This window comes from Orbicella faveolata, unplaced genomic scaffold (assembly GCF_042242905.1).
Source record: "Orbicella faveolata isolate gen_17 unplaced genomic scaffold, um_ofav_v1 contig_26, whole genome shotgun sequence".
Taxonomy (NCBI): Eukaryota; Metazoa; Cnidaria; class Anthozoa; order Scleractinia; family Merulinidae; genus Orbicella; species Orbicella faveolata.
This window is the reverse complement of record NW_028301554.1, coordinates 17,990,901-18,008,278: the sequence shown is the minus strand read 5'-3', so window position 1 is coordinate 18,008,278 and position 17,378 is coordinate 17,990,901. Positions and strand designations below refer to the sequence as shown.

At 38.7% G+C, this 17,378-nt stretch overlaps 2 protein-coding genes and 1 long non-coding RNA gene across 3 annotated transcripts; 2 read left to right on the top strand and 1 right to left on the bottom strand.

The window, feature by feature from the left end:
- Positions 1–1,429: 1,429 nt before the first annotated feature.
- LOC149108400 (uncharacterized) lies at positions 1,430–3,046 on the top strand. The gene is made up of 4 exons (XR_016208922.1): positions 1,430–1,435; positions 1,572–1,711; positions 1,877–1,948; positions 2,960–3,046. It is a non-coding gene; the product is annotated as an uncharacterized LOC149108400 (long non-coding RNA).
- A 13-nt stretch (positions 3,047–3,059) lies between these two features.
- LOC110039974 (uncharacterized) lies at positions 3,060–10,061 on the top strand. Its single transcript, XM_020745160.2, has 6 exons — positions 3,060–3,572; positions 4,182–4,384; positions 4,590–4,715; positions 5,308–6,870; positions 7,373–7,776; positions 9,499–10,061. The coding sequence occupies exons 1-5, from the start codon at positions 3,451–3,453 to the stop codon at positions 7,768–7,770; spliced, it is 2,412 nt and encodes an 803-aa protein (XP_020600819.2). The 5' UTR covers positions 3,060–3,450; the 3' UTR covers positions 7,771–7,776; positions 9,499–10,061.
- Positions 9,600–12,191, bottom strand: LOC110039975 (G protein-coupled receptor 135-like). Its single transcript, XM_020745161.2, has one exon. It carries the CDS (start codon positions 11,648–11,650, stop codon positions 10,433–10,435), a length of 1,218 nt encoding a protein of 405 aa, XP_020600820.1. The 5' UTR covers positions 11,651–12,191; the 3' UTR covers positions 9,600–10,432.
- Positions 12,192–17,378: the final 5,187 nt, after the last annotated feature.

Here is a 17,378-nt window from a genome sequence, read left to right as displayed (position 1 = left end):
CATACGTATTTTACTGTTTTTTTTTTTTTTCACAGAACGTGCTTGGTCGAATATAATCTACCAGCGTCCGCGCGGATAAAAGCTTTTACTGCACGTGATCAATTTCAACGGATCCAGATCATTGCTGAACTAAAGCGGTGGCTATTGACGACTATTCGTCCCTGTTCGCGACACTTCGCCACTATTCGCACTATTCGTACTATTCGCTATTTGCTATTCGCGACTATTCGCTGTTCCCTATTTAGGTTTTCCAGATACCCCATAAAATGAGTAGGGCACCAACTGAATGTTTATTAGAGAATTATCAAAGAACTAATGAAACAAGAAACGCAACCGGTGCGTTCATTTAAGTTTGATGTCTATTGGAGCTAATCTAAGAAATCTAAGACTATTTTTGCCTTAAACCTGTTACCAAAAATATTTATTTTCAATTTCTGGGGATAACATAATAATGCAGCTGATCGTAGTATAATATCACATCACACTCGTTTTCTATGAGCGTAAGTTGAAGGTTTCTGCTGGGATTCTATAACTTCTGGTTTATTAAATATGTTGACATCCATGCGCTTTATACCACAGTTGTGCCGAGTCCGGTGACTATTGGATCGCTATGCCTACGAATTGTATTTAAGAGTTTTGTTGTTCTTAAAATATTTGACGAGGTTCCAAGCTATCCTGCACATGTAAATTTTGTGTCCAAGATTAATCACAGGCGGCCCAAGCTCATCATGCGAGGAGTGTGTGTTTTCTTTCTTTCTTTTTTTTTTTTTTCACGTCTTAGCGAACATTCAGCGAAACGTCACATATTCTATTACACAACAACTGAGTTTGCCTGGAATACGCGAAACATGACTCTCGCCATGCTTAGAATATGTCACGTTTCGCTGAACGTTCGATAAAAAGTAAACAACAACAACAACAACAAAAAAGCAGAAAAAAAAAAAAAAAACACTCTTCGCATCATGAGCTTGGGTCGTCGCCTGTGGATTAATTAGATAACACATTAATTCTAAATTTCTGATTTACAGCTTTATTTCTAACAACGAAATTCAATACTTACCGAAAGACTTTTTCTGTTGTACAACACGGTTGTTGCATCTGTAAGTACTTACAGGGTCTTGTAGTTATAGTATTGGAATATGGTTCTTGGCGGCTAACAAAACGCTTTTAATTACAGCCGATGAAACGACCAAGTGCTCATAACTGGTAGCTAGGGGGGTGTATGTCAAGGTTCTCTGTTGTAATGTCCTGAAACTGTTTTCACCCATTTCCTAACTTCCTTGCTCTCTCATCGTAAGTGATTACTTTTCTGTGGATATTAAAAAAAACACGTATAAGCCTTCGTCAAATTGCCGATATTTTTTCTATTAACACTGAGCTCTTTTCAGTGGCTAAACAGAAAGGAGTGTTGTAAAAAGTCGCATAAGGCATGGACGTTAACAATATTACCATTTGATAGAAGAAATACCGTGGTTTTAAAGACGTCTAGTGAGTAACGAGAGTCCCAACATAATCTACACAATAAGTCATTACGTCTACCAAACGTCTAAAGACTAAAGCATTTCTAACAGTGGAATGGTTTTCCGTGCGGCAGTCATCTTTTATTATCTTCCAGATTTGCAAGCGGCAATCGATTGAAGAATATTCCATATCTAGCTTTCTTTAATCTGTATCCGCGGCAGAGTACCATTTTTGAAGATGAAGAGATTATGTGAGTTTCAAGAGTAAACTGACGTCATTGAAGTGTTTCAGAAAAGCCACTCGTTCGCTGCGTTTACCTGTTCGTTTTCTGAAGTAATTCAACTCGTAAACAAATGTGAAAAGCGTACGCGCATTTTCCACGGAGTAAACTCTTTTATTTTTGCTTTTTTTAAAGAATTTTATCGGATAATCCTATACAGACCATCGGCCCAGAGGCATTTAGACTCGGCACACTGAGTTTACAAGTGTAAGTTACCACTTCTACTCTAACATCGTTTATAAGCATACAAATCTTCAGTCGCACACACACATGCTTCGATGATTTTAAGTAAATATTTATTCACCCATGACAAGGTTATGGGAGGCGCGGTGGCCTCATGGTTAGTGCGCTTGTCTCCGGATCGAGCGGTCCGGGTTCGAGCCCTGGCCGGGGACATTGTGTTGTGTTCTTGGGCAAGAGACTACTCTCACAGTGACTCTCTCCACCCAGGTGTATGAATGGGTGCCGGCGAACTTAATGCTGGGGGTAACCCATCCAGGGGGGGAGTAGAAATACTCCTAGTCGCTTCATGCTACAGAACCCAGGATAAGCTCCGGCCTGGTGGGCCACTTAGCTCGTATGCAGACTTTACCTTACCTTACCCATGTCAAGGTTAATAATATAATCCATCTAAACGTTTAATTCATCTAAACGCGTCACGTGACTGAATATGCCCCAGCTAAAACTGGGTTATATTCCCGAATTTTTAAAACTGCGCGTTTTTTTGTAATATTTTTGAAGAATAAACACAATAGCCTTCATTTGGCGCGAAAATATGCTCGGATACTTGTCCTTGGACGTTATCTATTCCTCAAAGATCACAGTTTTCCGAGAGCGTAGCTCGAGGAAAACTGTTTGCTTCTCGGAACAGATAATAACCGAACATATTTTCGCGCCAAATGGAGGCTATCGTTTATGTGAAAGACAATTAAAATGTGATTTATCAGGGTGATATAGATGGCGGAGTATTTACTTTTACCGAGGTTAAACGATCAATCAAACGCGGAGAGAGGCAGTACAAAAGAGGCAACAAAGGCAATCTCGTCTTACTCAATTCCAAGTGATTTTGTGACAAAAATGGTGTCAGTATAGCACATTAAAACCGTTCTAACCAAACAGTTTCACGTGTGTTAATATAGCGTGAGTTGCACTTGTTTTCTTCAGTAACTTGTTTTTGTTGTATTTTTCTTAAGAAATAATTTTCTTTTTACTTGTCAGATATTTGCTACGGACGAAGTTGAAGATCTTTAGTCTTGATTTCTTCATTGGTGTCCACGGTTTGGATTCCAAACTGTGAAGTATCGTTTCAAATAAATAGGGATTCGTATCACTAATAAAGGCTAAAAATATATTGAAAACAAACAAGAAACCACTTTATTTCAGTGCTTTAAGTAAAGGCCTTCTTAAGTACCACTTTTCTCAACTGCATCATTCCTGCATTTCTCTCTTGTCTGCGCATTCCTGACTCGGCACTCAGCTACGTTTTCTTTACCTTCGCTGAATTTTGATTTTTTTATTCCCAGCAAGGCTTTTATTGGGTCTTAATAATCTCGTGTGACGTGGTAAGGACGTCATGAATTTACGATCAACGAGTCGCCAGTTTGGATGATGTATGCTTATATTCGCGTCCGTAAGGGCAGATTCCGTCTCCCGTCTGAACATAGTTTTATAACGAAATTATTCGCGGTCGCGTTTTGACGCATAAATTTATGCAATCGATGCTAAAGCTAGTGTTGAAATCAGTCTTCTTTCTTTTCAGAATGATAACGAACAGAACGATTAGAACACTGAAATATTCATCTGAGGACAAGACGCGCTGTAAAATATATCTGTCAGTACATTTATTTTTTTAAAAAATTAAAAAATCACAAAAACAATGCAGTAAACACCGTGGCCAAATCAGTATTCTATTTTTGTTCAAAAGTCATTAAGGATTTCGGTGTGGCCGGTTAATGTGTATGTATATCATAACTAAAACTATTTCAGCATTTTTTTGTATACATTCTATTATTTCAGTTTTGTTTTAACAACATTTTCATTGCTAATCGAATGGTCAAACAGAAGATTTGTGAGAATTCCTGAGGACACATTTCAAAGATTTCTGCAATTCGTTCAAGTATTTTCGAGCATTTTTAACTGTGTTCCAGGCAACTGTCTGTCCAGAACGTGAATTTGCTTTTCTTGACGCTTGCAAGAAGATATTCTCTCACCCCCTAGAAAAAGAGAATTTGAGATCACCTGCCTGTGCGTGTACTGATTTCCAGCTTTCAAAATCGGTGCCACCGCTTTCTACACAAATATGAGTCATTTTTATCCACAAAGTTAACTTTTGCGATATAATGAAGGACTCAACAGAAGCTCTCATACACGAACAAGAATCATTTCACTCCATTCATTTTGTATCTAACTTTAACGGATGCATGTAACTGCTCTTTTCCAGGAATCCTGACAATTCCCTTACAGAAGCTATCAGAGTCAGAAACCCGCACTACAGTCCACACCTTATATCCGCTCTCTTGGTGACCGGATTCAGACGTATACCCGACAAAAGCTCAGCTGATTACGTATTTCTCCCATGTCCGTTGGGCACATTTTCAAACTCTACCTCTCGAGGAGAATGGGGATGTAGAAAATGTCCCCCAGGTATGGCACGTCACGTAGTTTATACGGTTTCTAAACTTGCCTCGAAGTGAGGAGAATTCAAACGTAAACCAAGAAATGAGTTTTAATGATCTTTGTAACTATATCAGTTCATCCCAACAATTACAGTAAACGTCCCTGCAACTATTGCCATCGTTAACTTTCCTCTTTGTAGTCCAATACAGACCCATTTTTCTATGTGTTTCAGGCGGTTTTTACTCAGACGATGTCGGTTACGTGGCTAGCAGCTGTAAGAAGTGTCCGAATGGTTCCTATGTTCCATTTGATAAAGCGCCGGGTACCCAAGCTCAGGATTGCAAGACTTGTCCCCTAGGTAAACAATGAGCATGCTCATTTTATTTTTATGAAACTCATTTCAATTCAATCCTTCTTTGGGTAATAACGGGATTACCCATGTTACGTATGGTAACCGTCATTTAACAGATTGTCACCGAATCCCACTAAAGAAAGCTTGAAAAACTCGTTACTTGCAGATGAAGCCTTATGCGCCACTTGGCGTGAAGTAGATGAGAGAGGCGTCTGTTATCACTCTCAGATAAACTGAACGTGAACATGTTTAAAAGGATTTTCATTGAATAACTAGCTTTATGCTCCTTATTATTATGAAATATAAGCGAGGAATCTGTCCTAGCTTCCAGTCAGTTGATCGTAATTGGCTACTTTCAACCAGCACCCGTCCATTTTTACAATGCGTACAGTAACCATTTTTGTCTTTTTAAAGCTAGACTATTGGCATTTGGGCGTTCGTTACCGATACTAAGCGGCAGGGTCACTTGCCAAAAAATGCCAGACTGCGACACGTCATATCTGTTCCCAACAAACCGAGCGACACCGACGCAATCATGAAATGTAAATGTCTCTCAGGATCAATGGGGTATAAACTCTTTCCCCTTCTTTTTCAACAGGAACTGAATCAGACTTCTTTGCTGGATTACGAGCTTGCAAATGCCTGAAAGGATTTTATCGAACCCATATGTTCGAGAAATGTCATAAATGTGGACAAGGTGGGCTAGAATGCAGAGATGATTATGCAACTTTAAAATCTGGTTATTGGTGGAAATGGAGGAATGATTCTCAGAAAAATCGCTACCGCGTTTTTATAGCAAATCTCTTGGCATCGGCACCAGCGTTAGGTCATGGTGATGTCCAATACCCTTATCCGATACCAACTCCTTTCAAGTGCCTTGTAGAAGAGTCTTGCAAGGGTGGTTTAGATTCCCTGTGTAATACTGGTTACGAAGGTCCATTCTGTGGAGTTTGCAGTCCTGGTTACTATAAGCAGTTACAAACATGCAGGCCATGTCCGTCTAAAAAGTGGATGGTTATACAGCTGTCGATCATCGCGGCGGTTTTATTGATGATCATGGTAATCCTGGTGTGGATAAACAAGAGAAAGAGTAACCGGGACGAAGAACACTCTTTGGTCGACATGATTCTAGCAAAGCTTAAGATCGTGATAGGTTTTTATCAAGTGACGTATGGCTTACTGGAAACGTTCTCGCACATACAATGGCCAACCTCCCTGCGGGTGATTGGAAAGTATTCAGGACTACTCCAGGTTGATATTCTTCAGATAGCACCTGTTCACTGCTTCCTTCCGGGGTTTCACGTGGATGCGTTTGGAAACTTGATTGTGATTATGACAATAAATGCGATTGTTATCGGCATTTATGGCGTGGCATACGGAGTTCGTAAAGTGATACTCTTAAGAAATCGAAGCCTGCTTGAAGAGGAAAGGTCGAAAAAGGTATCTGAGGCAAAAGAACTTGTGTTCAGAAATTTGTTTTTCTTCCTTTACGTGACATACCTGAGCACGTGTTCAAAGACAGCCAATGTATTGCCACTTGCCTGTCGGGAACTTTGCCGAGATGAAAAGGAAAAGTTGTGTAACAAGTTCCTAACCGCAGATTACAACATACAGTGCCAAGGGACAAAGTACAATCATTTGCTTATCGTGGCGTATATTTCTATTGCCTATATTTTTGCTCTATCTGTCACCACATTCATCACCCTTTGGAGGAAACGAAGACTGACATTAGATGCAGCAGACACCGGCGCATCTGAGGAACCAGGACCTTGTGTGGAAGTGATCACAGGATTGCGTTTTCTCTTTGAGAATTATAAAACCCAATCGTGGTATTGGGAGCTGGTTGAAATGTCACGTAAAGTAATCCTCACATCTGGTCTGATCCTTGTGGGACAAGAAAGCAGGTCCTACATTGGCTTGGCTTTGACCATTGCTGGGATGTATGGGATGCTCTTTTCCTATGTCCGTCCCATGCAAGACGCGTTTGAAAACAGACTGATGTCAACATCCCTCGCCGTTACTGTTGTCAACTTGGCCATTGGAGCCGTGAGTAAAATTCCTGCAGAAAACATACCAGACTCGACCGTGTCATTCATGAATACAGTCTTCTTTGACATATTGGTGGTTGGAGCAAACACTTTGGTGATCGGTGTACTTGTTGGTAAGAAAATACTAATAACATGCAATTGCGTGGGCAAGCTTTGTACTTTTATTGATCCTTTAAAATTTTTATGGGTTGATTATCTTCTCCAATTATTCTGCTTTATAAAATACTCAAGAAAGCTCGCGGTACCATGATCAGTTCGAGTTCATTATGGTGTCATATAGCAATTCATGTACTCTACTTTCTTCTCGAGCTATGTCGAATTAATAAGTAATTAAGCACTTGTGAGTGCCAAAGCATCTATCAGGCATTCAGTTGTTTACGTTTTCACTGAAGGTCTTCTCGATTTACTGACATGTATAAATAATGCGGTACAAATAAATGAATGCCCATGCATTGCTGATAATCTAATGTATGCTACTCGATGGACACCTTGTCTTGATCAGGTCACGAAGGTGTGACGCTGCTTTTGCTGTTTATCATCTTGGTTATGTGTTCTACAGCTTTTTTATGGTTCTTTGTTTTAAATGAAAACTATTTGTTTCTGGTTCCTTTTTAGTTCAGTACGCAATGTTTCTTTATGGCTACTTCAAGGAATGGCGCAAAAATCCACATTGGTCATGTTCTTGCTGCTTGGCTTTTGTTCTTCCTCTCAACGATTTGCGGGGAGAAATTGGTGGTCTAGTTGAAACCAACGTCCTTAAAAACCCCTTAAACACTGGGAACGTGGAAATACCCACCTTGTTCGCGACAGTGAAAGACACGGGGGTAATTGATGTCAGTTTTGATGAAGGCGAACAACATGATGTCAATATGAGGGACTCGCTGGCAGATAGTTGCGAGGTTACCACCTGCATAAACAGGAAGTGTAATCGAGGTACACAAACAGAGATACAGTCGCGTTTCTCCATCTTTGATGCTGTGGAATATGACGCAGTGGAAACGACACACTTTTGAATCCCTGTGAGTACAACTTATGTATTTGTTCACCTTGCATGCGGGCGGTGCACCTGAAATTTGTATTGGCCAATCAGAATTCAGCAGGCGGGAGAAACTCTGCTGTCCTGAGGTCAATGTATGTTGACAGGAAAGGTATTGAAGTCTCTGAGCTTTTAATTTGGCGCCAAAAATGGGTTGCCCACGTTCGGCAATTCGCTCTTCGAACGCTGTCCCAGATAGGATAATAGTTGTGTCATTTGAACAAAATATGCTATTCCTCGTCAAATTAAACCAAGAATTCTCGAGTTAAGCATTAGAAGAGGCCAAAGCAACTTAAGAATTGTCTTTATTTTTTGTTAGCTGCGAAGAAAAAGACTAAATTATAGTGTCGTTTCGGAATAACAGCTAAGTTTTGACTGCCCCTCGTACTGCGGGCGCAGCCACCCTATGCAAGGCAACATGCCACGTAGCTTAATCTCACCCAAGTATCTGGGGCATTTGCGATTTACAGTTATAAAATCACATTTTTTTTTTCCACTATGACAATTTTATGGACTGTTCAACAGTTTACACCACGTAGTAAAATCTCTAGAAACGTGTCAGTTGTTAAAGGGTGCCGAAGAAACGCGGCTTCTAAAAAAAGAATTTATGACAAGAACAGAATAACACTTAGAATAACAAAGCCACAGATTTCAATCCAATCCTATCCAAATTTATTATGAAAAAGAAACCATGAGAGATTATCCCTATCGAGGACGTTTCCTACTTAATATATAAGCTAACCGTAGCGATAATAAAAGTGTGACAAAAAACAATGAAAACTACAATTAAAAGCTGAAGACTTAAACTTATGAACTTCGAAAACTTCAAATCACAAAGGCATCAACATAACCAGTGTAAATCTTAACAAAGCTGTCATATAGAATGTGACTCGGGCCTATTCGTCTGTTACCGTAATGGGAACTGATATTTTAAGAACCTAGGATAATAATAGAATACGCGGCCGTCTCAAATTTTCCTATAAAAGACGACTGAAGACATCTTAAAATAGTTTCTTTTGACAAATGAAATGTTTGAAATGTGGCATACAACTGCACCTCACCCTGCAATCAACCGCTAAAGGGATTGTTTAAATGAAGAAAAATAAATGATGGGTGGAAGTGATAGCACATACCACTTGCCACTGTTTACCGAGCGACTGTTTTGAAAACGTTGGGCCTAGACTTTTTCAAAGCCCGTTTCCGTTGAGACTCGCTCGCTTTCGCATTTTCGCAGTCGACTTGTGGCAAGTCTACGTTGTGCCTGGTAACCCATCCAAAAAATTGGTCCTACAGATTTCACGCATGCTTCACTTGTCGCGACGTGGCTCTTGAAGGCGAATCAATAATAGCTCACCTCCCTCTCCCCCCTAAGGCCATGTTTCTTTTGAAGCAAATACCCTCCAACTTGCCCCTCCACTCCCAGCTTTGAGATTCATCGTATAAAAGGATCGGTGCTATAAGGAAATGTATCAAGAGTTATCTCACCCAGGGAGACAGTATGGAGGGTGATACAGTGCTACCAGGAAAACGTCTCCTCCATCTAAAAAAGCCTACAGTGTAATAGAGTAATTGATACGGTATTGTAGACAGTTCCCTAACTCACATAATTGTGCCCTTGAATTAACTAGCTTAATGGCAGAGCTTCCTGTGTATTTATCTCAATGTAGCCTTTTTATAGCAAAGATTATCTTCTTTTCTGTAACAGTTCCCAGTTGGCGACTTCAGACGACATGGGCTTAAACCAGAAGTGTTGTATCAGAAAAAGAAGAATGTATTAACACAGAAAATGAACTAAGTCACACATACTACTTCCAAAACATACTGTATTTATCTGTAGTGCTTGCTTTAAAGTGTTTAGCTTTGTGAAAAACTTTTTTGGTTTACCAAAACGAGAGCAGAAAAAACAACCAACAGAATTATATATCCAATGAGTGTTTTTCATTTATACGTGCTGTTAATGAAATATACAGACTATTTAATCTTTTAAAAACATGGTAACCTTCGCCACGTTTTACCATTAGACTAATCATGCTACGTAATTTTGAAAATATAAATTTTAGTGACTGGGTAAAGGTGTAAACTTGATTACCCATCAAAAAACATTTTAGTTACTACTTAATTATGCTGCGGTGGAATAAATTAAAAACATATAGTTTAGAAAAAGTAAAGAGTTCACCGCAATAACTATCGTGATTTTAAACAACATTTTGAAATTAAACATAAGAAAGGTATGTCTAAATAATAAAGAATAATCTGTGGGGTAAAATAGTGGCTTAGCCTGCACATATTTCTTGATCAGTAGGGAGCTTGAACAGTCACATGCCACCGGATCACAGGGCACAATGCCCGGCCGATAGGAAAAATAGATTTTACCCAGGGATTTCGGGATCTGTTCGTTAGGGACGGTGTAATTCTCCTACTTCTATTTGGAGTTCAACGCTTCCCTTACATCCTCAGCTGCAACTAGGTTTAAAACTAGTAGAGCTACTGAACAGCCATATGTAATTTTGGGATTCTTTGGTAAATGTAAATTCATTTTTTACTTGGTGTTGCACGTGGCATCGCCGTTGCCATTGCTGTTGCCAGGTCTACCATCGAATGAAAGGGGGAGGGGGTTAGTTATGTATCAATGTCTAAGTTTAAAACGAACAAAAATTGTCTTGCTGATCATCAGCCAGCCACGCCTGCTTTATATTGCTAAACCATGCCGGTCTCTCCGTATTCTGCTGTGATGTCTTCGTTTCGCTTGGGCCTCTCCCTTTCAAGTTTTTCTGTGTAGATCTTCTACGTTTCGAGAGTCTGTAAGTTTTAACGCGATTTGCAAGCGTAGAGAACGATGCTATCTTAAAGTCTATTCCGATTATTGACGAGAAAATCGGAATCGTCACGAGGTAGCTACGAATGACTCTCGCCCATACTCGGCTCTTCGCTGCGTATATTATGGGCTTGACTACACAATGGCACCACATGATCCATTTGACGGCTGTTTCGAAATCGTGTGGAAAAGAACCGACGCCCAGTCCGTCTAAAAGTAGGATAAAACACGCGGGAAACACTTGAAATAAACTTGTACCTATCACGACTTTGGACGTTGAGGCAGATTTCGCGTAAACGTTGATCGCCAGCTTCTGAGCGTTCGACAAGGACACAGGAGACACTCTGTGCCTATTTAGATGAATAACCTTGTTAATGTGGTAGTAGTTGTAAAATATCAGGACCAATGGTAAAACCGCAAAGACACCAATAGTGACAGTAACAGAAAATAATTCCAAACCGTTCAAAGGTTTCTGTAGGTACCGTTGTGCGCACACGTAAAAACCTTGGAAGAACAGGACTTCCACTCGATTGGTCAGCAACGGTAGCCATGGAAATGATCCTACAAAACTCACACACCAAGCTATTCCAGCTAATTTCATGGCATCCTTAATATCGATAGCACGTCTTGACGGTCTCACGATCACTAAATATCTATCAAATGCGATTATTACTAGCTGCAAGACAGTAATCTGCGTGAAGAACAGGTTAAAGAATCCGTTTGCAGTGCAGAATTTATCTCCAAAAATCCACCCGTCGCAACCGACGGAAATCAGAGCGAATGGAATCACAAGAACACTCGTCCCAAGATCGACAATACTTTGACTCATAATGAGAATGTTCGTTGCTGTTTGCATGCGTATGTCCGCGTAGACCGCATGGATCACAATGGAATTGCCGGCTATTGACGCGAGCATCACCAAGGCCAGTGGAATTATTTTTAAGACTTTGGAAGCTGTCGACGAAGCCATCGCAACATCAGTCGCCAAGGAGAGCATTTCTTCTTTTGAATCATTGCCTATCGTGGCGTTTAAAGAAGTCATTGTCCCAGAAAAATGAATCACGTCTCTGCACTTGTGTCTTCGTGGTTGCTTGGAGGCTCACAATGTGTGTTCAGCCCTTCAACTCTGCCACCTATAAAGGAGACAAATTCATTCGTTTCACAGCTTTTTTTAATTTAAGCCGCTTTCCGGAATAATAGCCAAAGTTATTTTGGCGACTAATCCGTCTTAAATTAATATTCGCCTGAAAGGAATTAGTCACCAGGAAGAATTCATTCTTTAAGGTATTACATACCGAACACGATTTAGGCGCGTTAATGCTGTCTCAAAGGTGCATTGGAAAAAAAAATACCGGAATTATCTGACTCAGACGAATAATGCATTAAAAGTGTATGGTACTTATGGCACTTTTCTTTGTTACCCCTGAAACAAAAGTCCGCAATCTGCCATTTCCTTTTTTCATTATTGTTTTGTAAACTTACGGAGACAGAGCCTTCTCAGTTGCCGCCCCCAAACTATGGAATGATCTGCCTCTTGAAATTAAGTTAAGTCCATCGGTCGCCGTCTTTAAATCGCGTTTAAAAAACTCATCTTTTCAGAATTGCTTTTAGATAATTTCTAACTTAAAGTTTATACTAAAGTTAGTTTAAATTATTATATTTAGTTTTACTTTCATGACTGTAAAGCGATATAGAGCTTTGTATATACTCGCTATATAAAAAAATATTGTATTGTATTGTATTGTATTTTATTGTAAAGGTGGCAATGAAATCTCATGGAAAAACAAAACCAAAGAAAACATAACAAAGCAAAATGTAAATGATGTAGTTTGAAAAATAACAATTAAATCCAGTGTTCTCGTCATTTTAGAATGTATTAGGACTTTAAACTTGTAATTTTAGCAATATCAAACCTTTTTGTTGTATGACACGAGCTCATCAGCTGTGCTGCTTATTAACCTATCGTTCAAAAATAAGTGCTTTTATTATATCTCAGTTACTATGCTTACCTGTGATTGGTCAATTTAGCAGGCCGTATTATACTGAATTTGCAGCTGCTGTCTCGTGATTTGCGCCGAGTTTCGTAACGTTCGTGGCAAATGTAAATTTCAAAACCTCCTGTTTTTCTAAAATTTTGACAGGTATTGAAACTAGCAACGATTTCGAATTGACTCGCTTTGCTTTTCACGTATGTCAGTCATTTGAACCTCGGTTAGTAAGAGGTATTTCTTATTGATTTAACTGATTAATTTGGAACGATTTTCAAATGAGTGTCGTAAAACCAAAACCAAACCAATTACTTACCAACTGGACTACTCAGCCAATCTCAAACCGTAGTAAAACCAAAACCAAAACCAAAGTAATTGCCTGATTACTTTCAACACTCAACTTAAAACCGCTCTGTTTATTAATTTATCTATTTGATTAAAGAAACAAACCAAACTACAAAGAAGTGGAGTCCATCATGTACAAGATCAAATCTGTAGAATATTCTTATCTGATCAATATAGAACTGAAGGTCCTGAATCACCAAAATACTTTTTCAAGTTCTTCTGACTCAATTATAGCTTTTCCTGTCATAGATATCTTACTCACAGATCTGAGGCCAAAACCCACAGATTATGGCTAAAAAAAACTTAATTCGAGTAATACAATAATTGCGGTTATTACCTTGACCTAAGAGCTGCAAAAAGTGTGCTTCTTTGTTTTATTTTTCGCTAACAGCAAGTGTCCCGCTCTTTGTAGTCTACAGATGTTACGCTTTTTCGCAAACATGAGTAGTTTTGCGTTTGCTGTAAAAGTAATTTCGTCTGTTGTCTTAATTGTTACTTTGAAGAGAGGAGTAAAGCGCTGTCGTCTTTTGCCCCAGAAGGTGTGTTCAGAGACTAGAAGCTTGTTTGTTTGTTTTTTTGTTTGTTTTCTACAGACAGCAAAAAATCCTACCATTTGCGTTCAATCACTTGCTTTTCTCTTCGTAAAAAGTGAGTAATTTACTGAGTGTGGGATCGTAACGTGAAATTTTATTTTGATCTTTAATTTTTTCTGATTAACAAGGAAAAGTAGTCAGTCGTGACGTTTGCCATTTAAGTTGGATGTGATGGATGCATAATTATTTTTAATCTCTTTACACTGGATGCCAGTCGAGCAACCTATTTATGTTTTCTAACATAATAGACTTTTTAATCTTGGGTCAGTTTTAATGCAAGCAGTGCTCGTTTTTCGTGACCGTGCCCTGGAAAACAAAACCAGAATGCATGCCAAACATATGGCACACTCAAAGCACTACTGTGGTGTTGTTTCTTTGAAGGGTAGTCGCCAATAAATATCACGTCTTGCTGTTTATATTACCCATGGTGGAATTATGAAAGTTAAATTAGCAATATTTTTCATTATTATATGGCTAGCTCCGTGAGCGGGCAAGATGAATCAAATCCTGCACTGTGTTTGGCTACGCGAGCGGGCAAGATGGAGCTATCTTGCCTGCTCGGGACTACCCGCCGTGTCCCGCAAGAAAAATTTTCCCGAAAACCATATAATAAATCCTTTATTGACCAAGCTTGTTCGGTCAAGATTGCTGGATATTGGCCTTCGGCCAATATCCAGCCATCTTGACCTCACACTTGGTCAATAACCCATACGTTTTGTATCTAAGCTGAAATTTCTACGCGAGTTTTGGATTAAAATTTCAACGAAACCTGCACATGACAATTATCTGAGAAATTTCGTACATAATCGACCGAACACGAATCTTACAAAACTGAATGCGGAAGGTTCAGTAAAATAAATTTCTTGCTATGTCATGATAAGGGTGATCCTCAAAGTAAATGGTGTTGTGCATTGCCTTCTTTTATATCGGTCAACCCAGACCCTTGTTATTCTAATCCTGGCGTTGCTTAGCTTTCGTTCGAATTTAAACACGTCTGGTTGTAATAGGTAACTACACGACGTACGTGTTGTCTGAATTTGAAAGCTTGGCTTTCGAAAAAGTTTCCGCCACTGTAGCTACTGCAAGGGAGATCAAGCGTCCCGACCAGACAAGTGTCACGAAGAACATGGCTGGTTATCGTCTATGATGGTTCGGGAGATCGACCAATAGCATTTCGATTATTATTATTTTTTTTTTTTGTATATATTTAGGATTGTAAGCTAGCGAGATTGCGCTTTTCATAAATGCATCGAAAACTGGAAACAAACCTCAAACTGAAGAGGTATCTTTGGGTTTATATTTCACCAGACAGGACGATCATTATGTCTTGTAATTCACTGATATTGTGCCAGGTTTTGCTATTGACCCAATCATCGTAGACAAGCATGTAAACCTTCTTGTATGCGTGTAGCGCGCCTACGCTTATGAGACTATCCAGAGTGATAAACATTTTAGTTTATTTAATTAATTTACCTGTATTGAAATTTAAATTTTGTGCATTATACCGCTTCTTTTCACCGGAACCTTTTTCTGCGTCATCAAATGTTTGTACGTTATTAACAAAAAAAGCAAAACAGACGGGAAAAAATGGAAAAAACACTGCTGATAATGGCACATCCTCTTTCGTTTCGTGTAAAGCAAAAGAGACGTTTGCTTTGCTGATATATGCTTTGGAAGAGGATTTCAACTCAGTCGAGACATTACAACCTTCGTTTATCAGTTTTGTAAGATTTTGACGGTTCAACTGTATATTAAAGGCTGATTACTTAAAAGCATTGAAGATCTATAAAAACTGTAAAAAGTTGTATAAATCTGACTATATTTCAACGTTGGTTTAATCATGATTATTGTGAAGATAAATTTGGTTCTGTGTTGTGTTTTTGAAAAATCTTTTCATTTGCTTGTTATCCCAGACGACGTAAAAAAATATCGCATTAAAACTTTATAATGTACAGAAATAACTTAGTGTACGACAGAGAATAAATAGTTTGCATGTAAGTAAGCTTGAGTACAATTGTTTATTGGTGTTGTGCGCGTAATTTACAGGCCGGGGCAGTTAAAATGCTCTAGAAATATAATATTAGTTCTCTTAAGTCATTTTGATTTTCAGTTGGGAACAGAGAAAATTTTAAAGAAAATATCGAGGTTATGCAATAGTCAAGTTCTGAGGGTCATTGGCAAAGATGTCACTAAACAAACACTCGAGAAACCTTTTTTCGCCTAGTGACAGTATTGCAGGTTTTTTTCAAGTGTTTCTAAACATTTTGCACAGCGTGCTACGGCAACAAAATTTTGCGACAAAATTTGCAACAAAATGTTGCGACAGCGCGCCAACGATCGATTTTAATTACTTTTCAACGCAAGAATGTGAAGTTAAAATTCTTCTCGTCAAAGAATCGTCAATTGGTGTTCAACTAAAAAAATCAAGGAGTTTGGCATCTTACCTCGACGGCGTCCTTCACCAGCCAACCTTGCTGACGACTGATTGCGGAACTCTGGCGGCAAGATGTCTTATTTAATAATTTATTCTGTTTTTTTTTTTCTTCTCGTCCTTATTTTTGAGTTGACGTCAAAAGGAAGTTGCATGGAAGAAGAACAAAAGCAAATCATCATCAAGGCAGCTGCGATCGCCTTAGCTAGATATAAACGAAATTACCTAAAGAAAAAAAAAACATGTTCTGATGTCGTTTTGATATATGTATGTCAGATTTCGTTTAATACTTTTCTCCTCGTGATCAGGACGTGAAATCCTCGGGAAAACTACTTAAAGTAGGCAAATTTGCTCTGCGGTGTCGCGTTCCTACTACAAGATCTCTGAATGGCATTTTTTTTTCATTAAACAATTTCAAAATATACGTTATATCCGGTCCCCACTTTTATTGCTTTTCGTTTTCGTAAATACAAGACAGATTTTACGAACTTTTGACGTTCTATGGAGAGTGTTTCAACTGCCTTCACAGACTAGAGATTTCACGACATATTAGAGCTGTATTTTGCTAGATCTAATTTAAACGCGTATAAAATGGTAAATACAACAATTTTTATCTCGCTTTCTATCCTGCGATTAGGATTTGACAGCAAAAAACATTATGTACAACTGGTTTGCAAACTTCTTCGAGGTGTTCTACTTCAAAGGTAAACAAACATAAGGTTTACTCCTATTTTAAAGTGAACAACATTTTGAGTAAATTGCATTCAAAAATAGTCATTTTGTATGATGAATAATATAAATCTAAATAATACACACTCAAAACTATTGTCTTCCTTCTCTGGAATCATGAGTAAAATATAAAATAGTTTTCTGTACTCAGAGCGCAATATGGATGATACAGTTACCAAGGTGCTAGCCAGCATGGGAGTATTTAGGTAACAAGGTGAAGGAAAGTATATTTACGACCGATTGAAAGTTGCCGATTCTATTTCGGGCTAATGGGTGACAACAAAGGTTTTATTGTATTTCGCAACTGTGTCTGCGTGAGAGACGACTTATAACTCGGTTGCTAAGCATAGTGAAAAGCTGTAAATGCACACAGTCTGATCCAAGGCGATAAGTGAATGTAAACGTTGATGGTCATTGCCCAAAGGACAAAGTTCTGATAAACATAGTGCTCAATGAGTGGCTCACTTGCTTGTAATTTTTTTTCTTTGTCTAATTTGGAGAAAGCAATTTTCTTTTTCAACTATATGAGTCTCGCTGAAATACTTGTCTGATAATCTGAGATGTTTGCCTTGCGAATAACAGAATCCTGACTTCCTAAATTTATTCATAGACTTGGAAATCGAAATAAAATTTTATCCAGACTGACATTTTTGATGATGAGTCCAAATTCGCTCTAACGTTTGG

What these genes read in the sequence shown, in the direction of transcription:
- LOC110039974 (XM_020745160.2), top strand. Translation starts at nt 3,451, where the DNA reads ATGCAATCGATGCTAAAGCTAGTGTTGAAATCAGTCTTCTTTCTTTTC. An exon ending in ACGCGCTGTAAAATATATCT is followed by an intron (nt 3,573 to 4,181) that starts GTCAGTACATTT and finishes GCTCTTTTCCAG; the next exon opens with GAATCCTGACAATTCCCTTA. An exon ending in TTGCAAGACTTGTCCCCTAG is followed by an intron (nt 4,716 to 5,307) that starts GTAAACAATGAG and finishes CTTTTTCAACAG; the next exon opens with GAACTGAATCAGACTTCTTT.
- LOC110039975 (XM_020745161.2), bottom strand. Translation starts at nt 11,650, where the DNA reads ATGACTTCTTTAAACGCCACGATAGGCAATGATTCAAAAGAAGAAATG.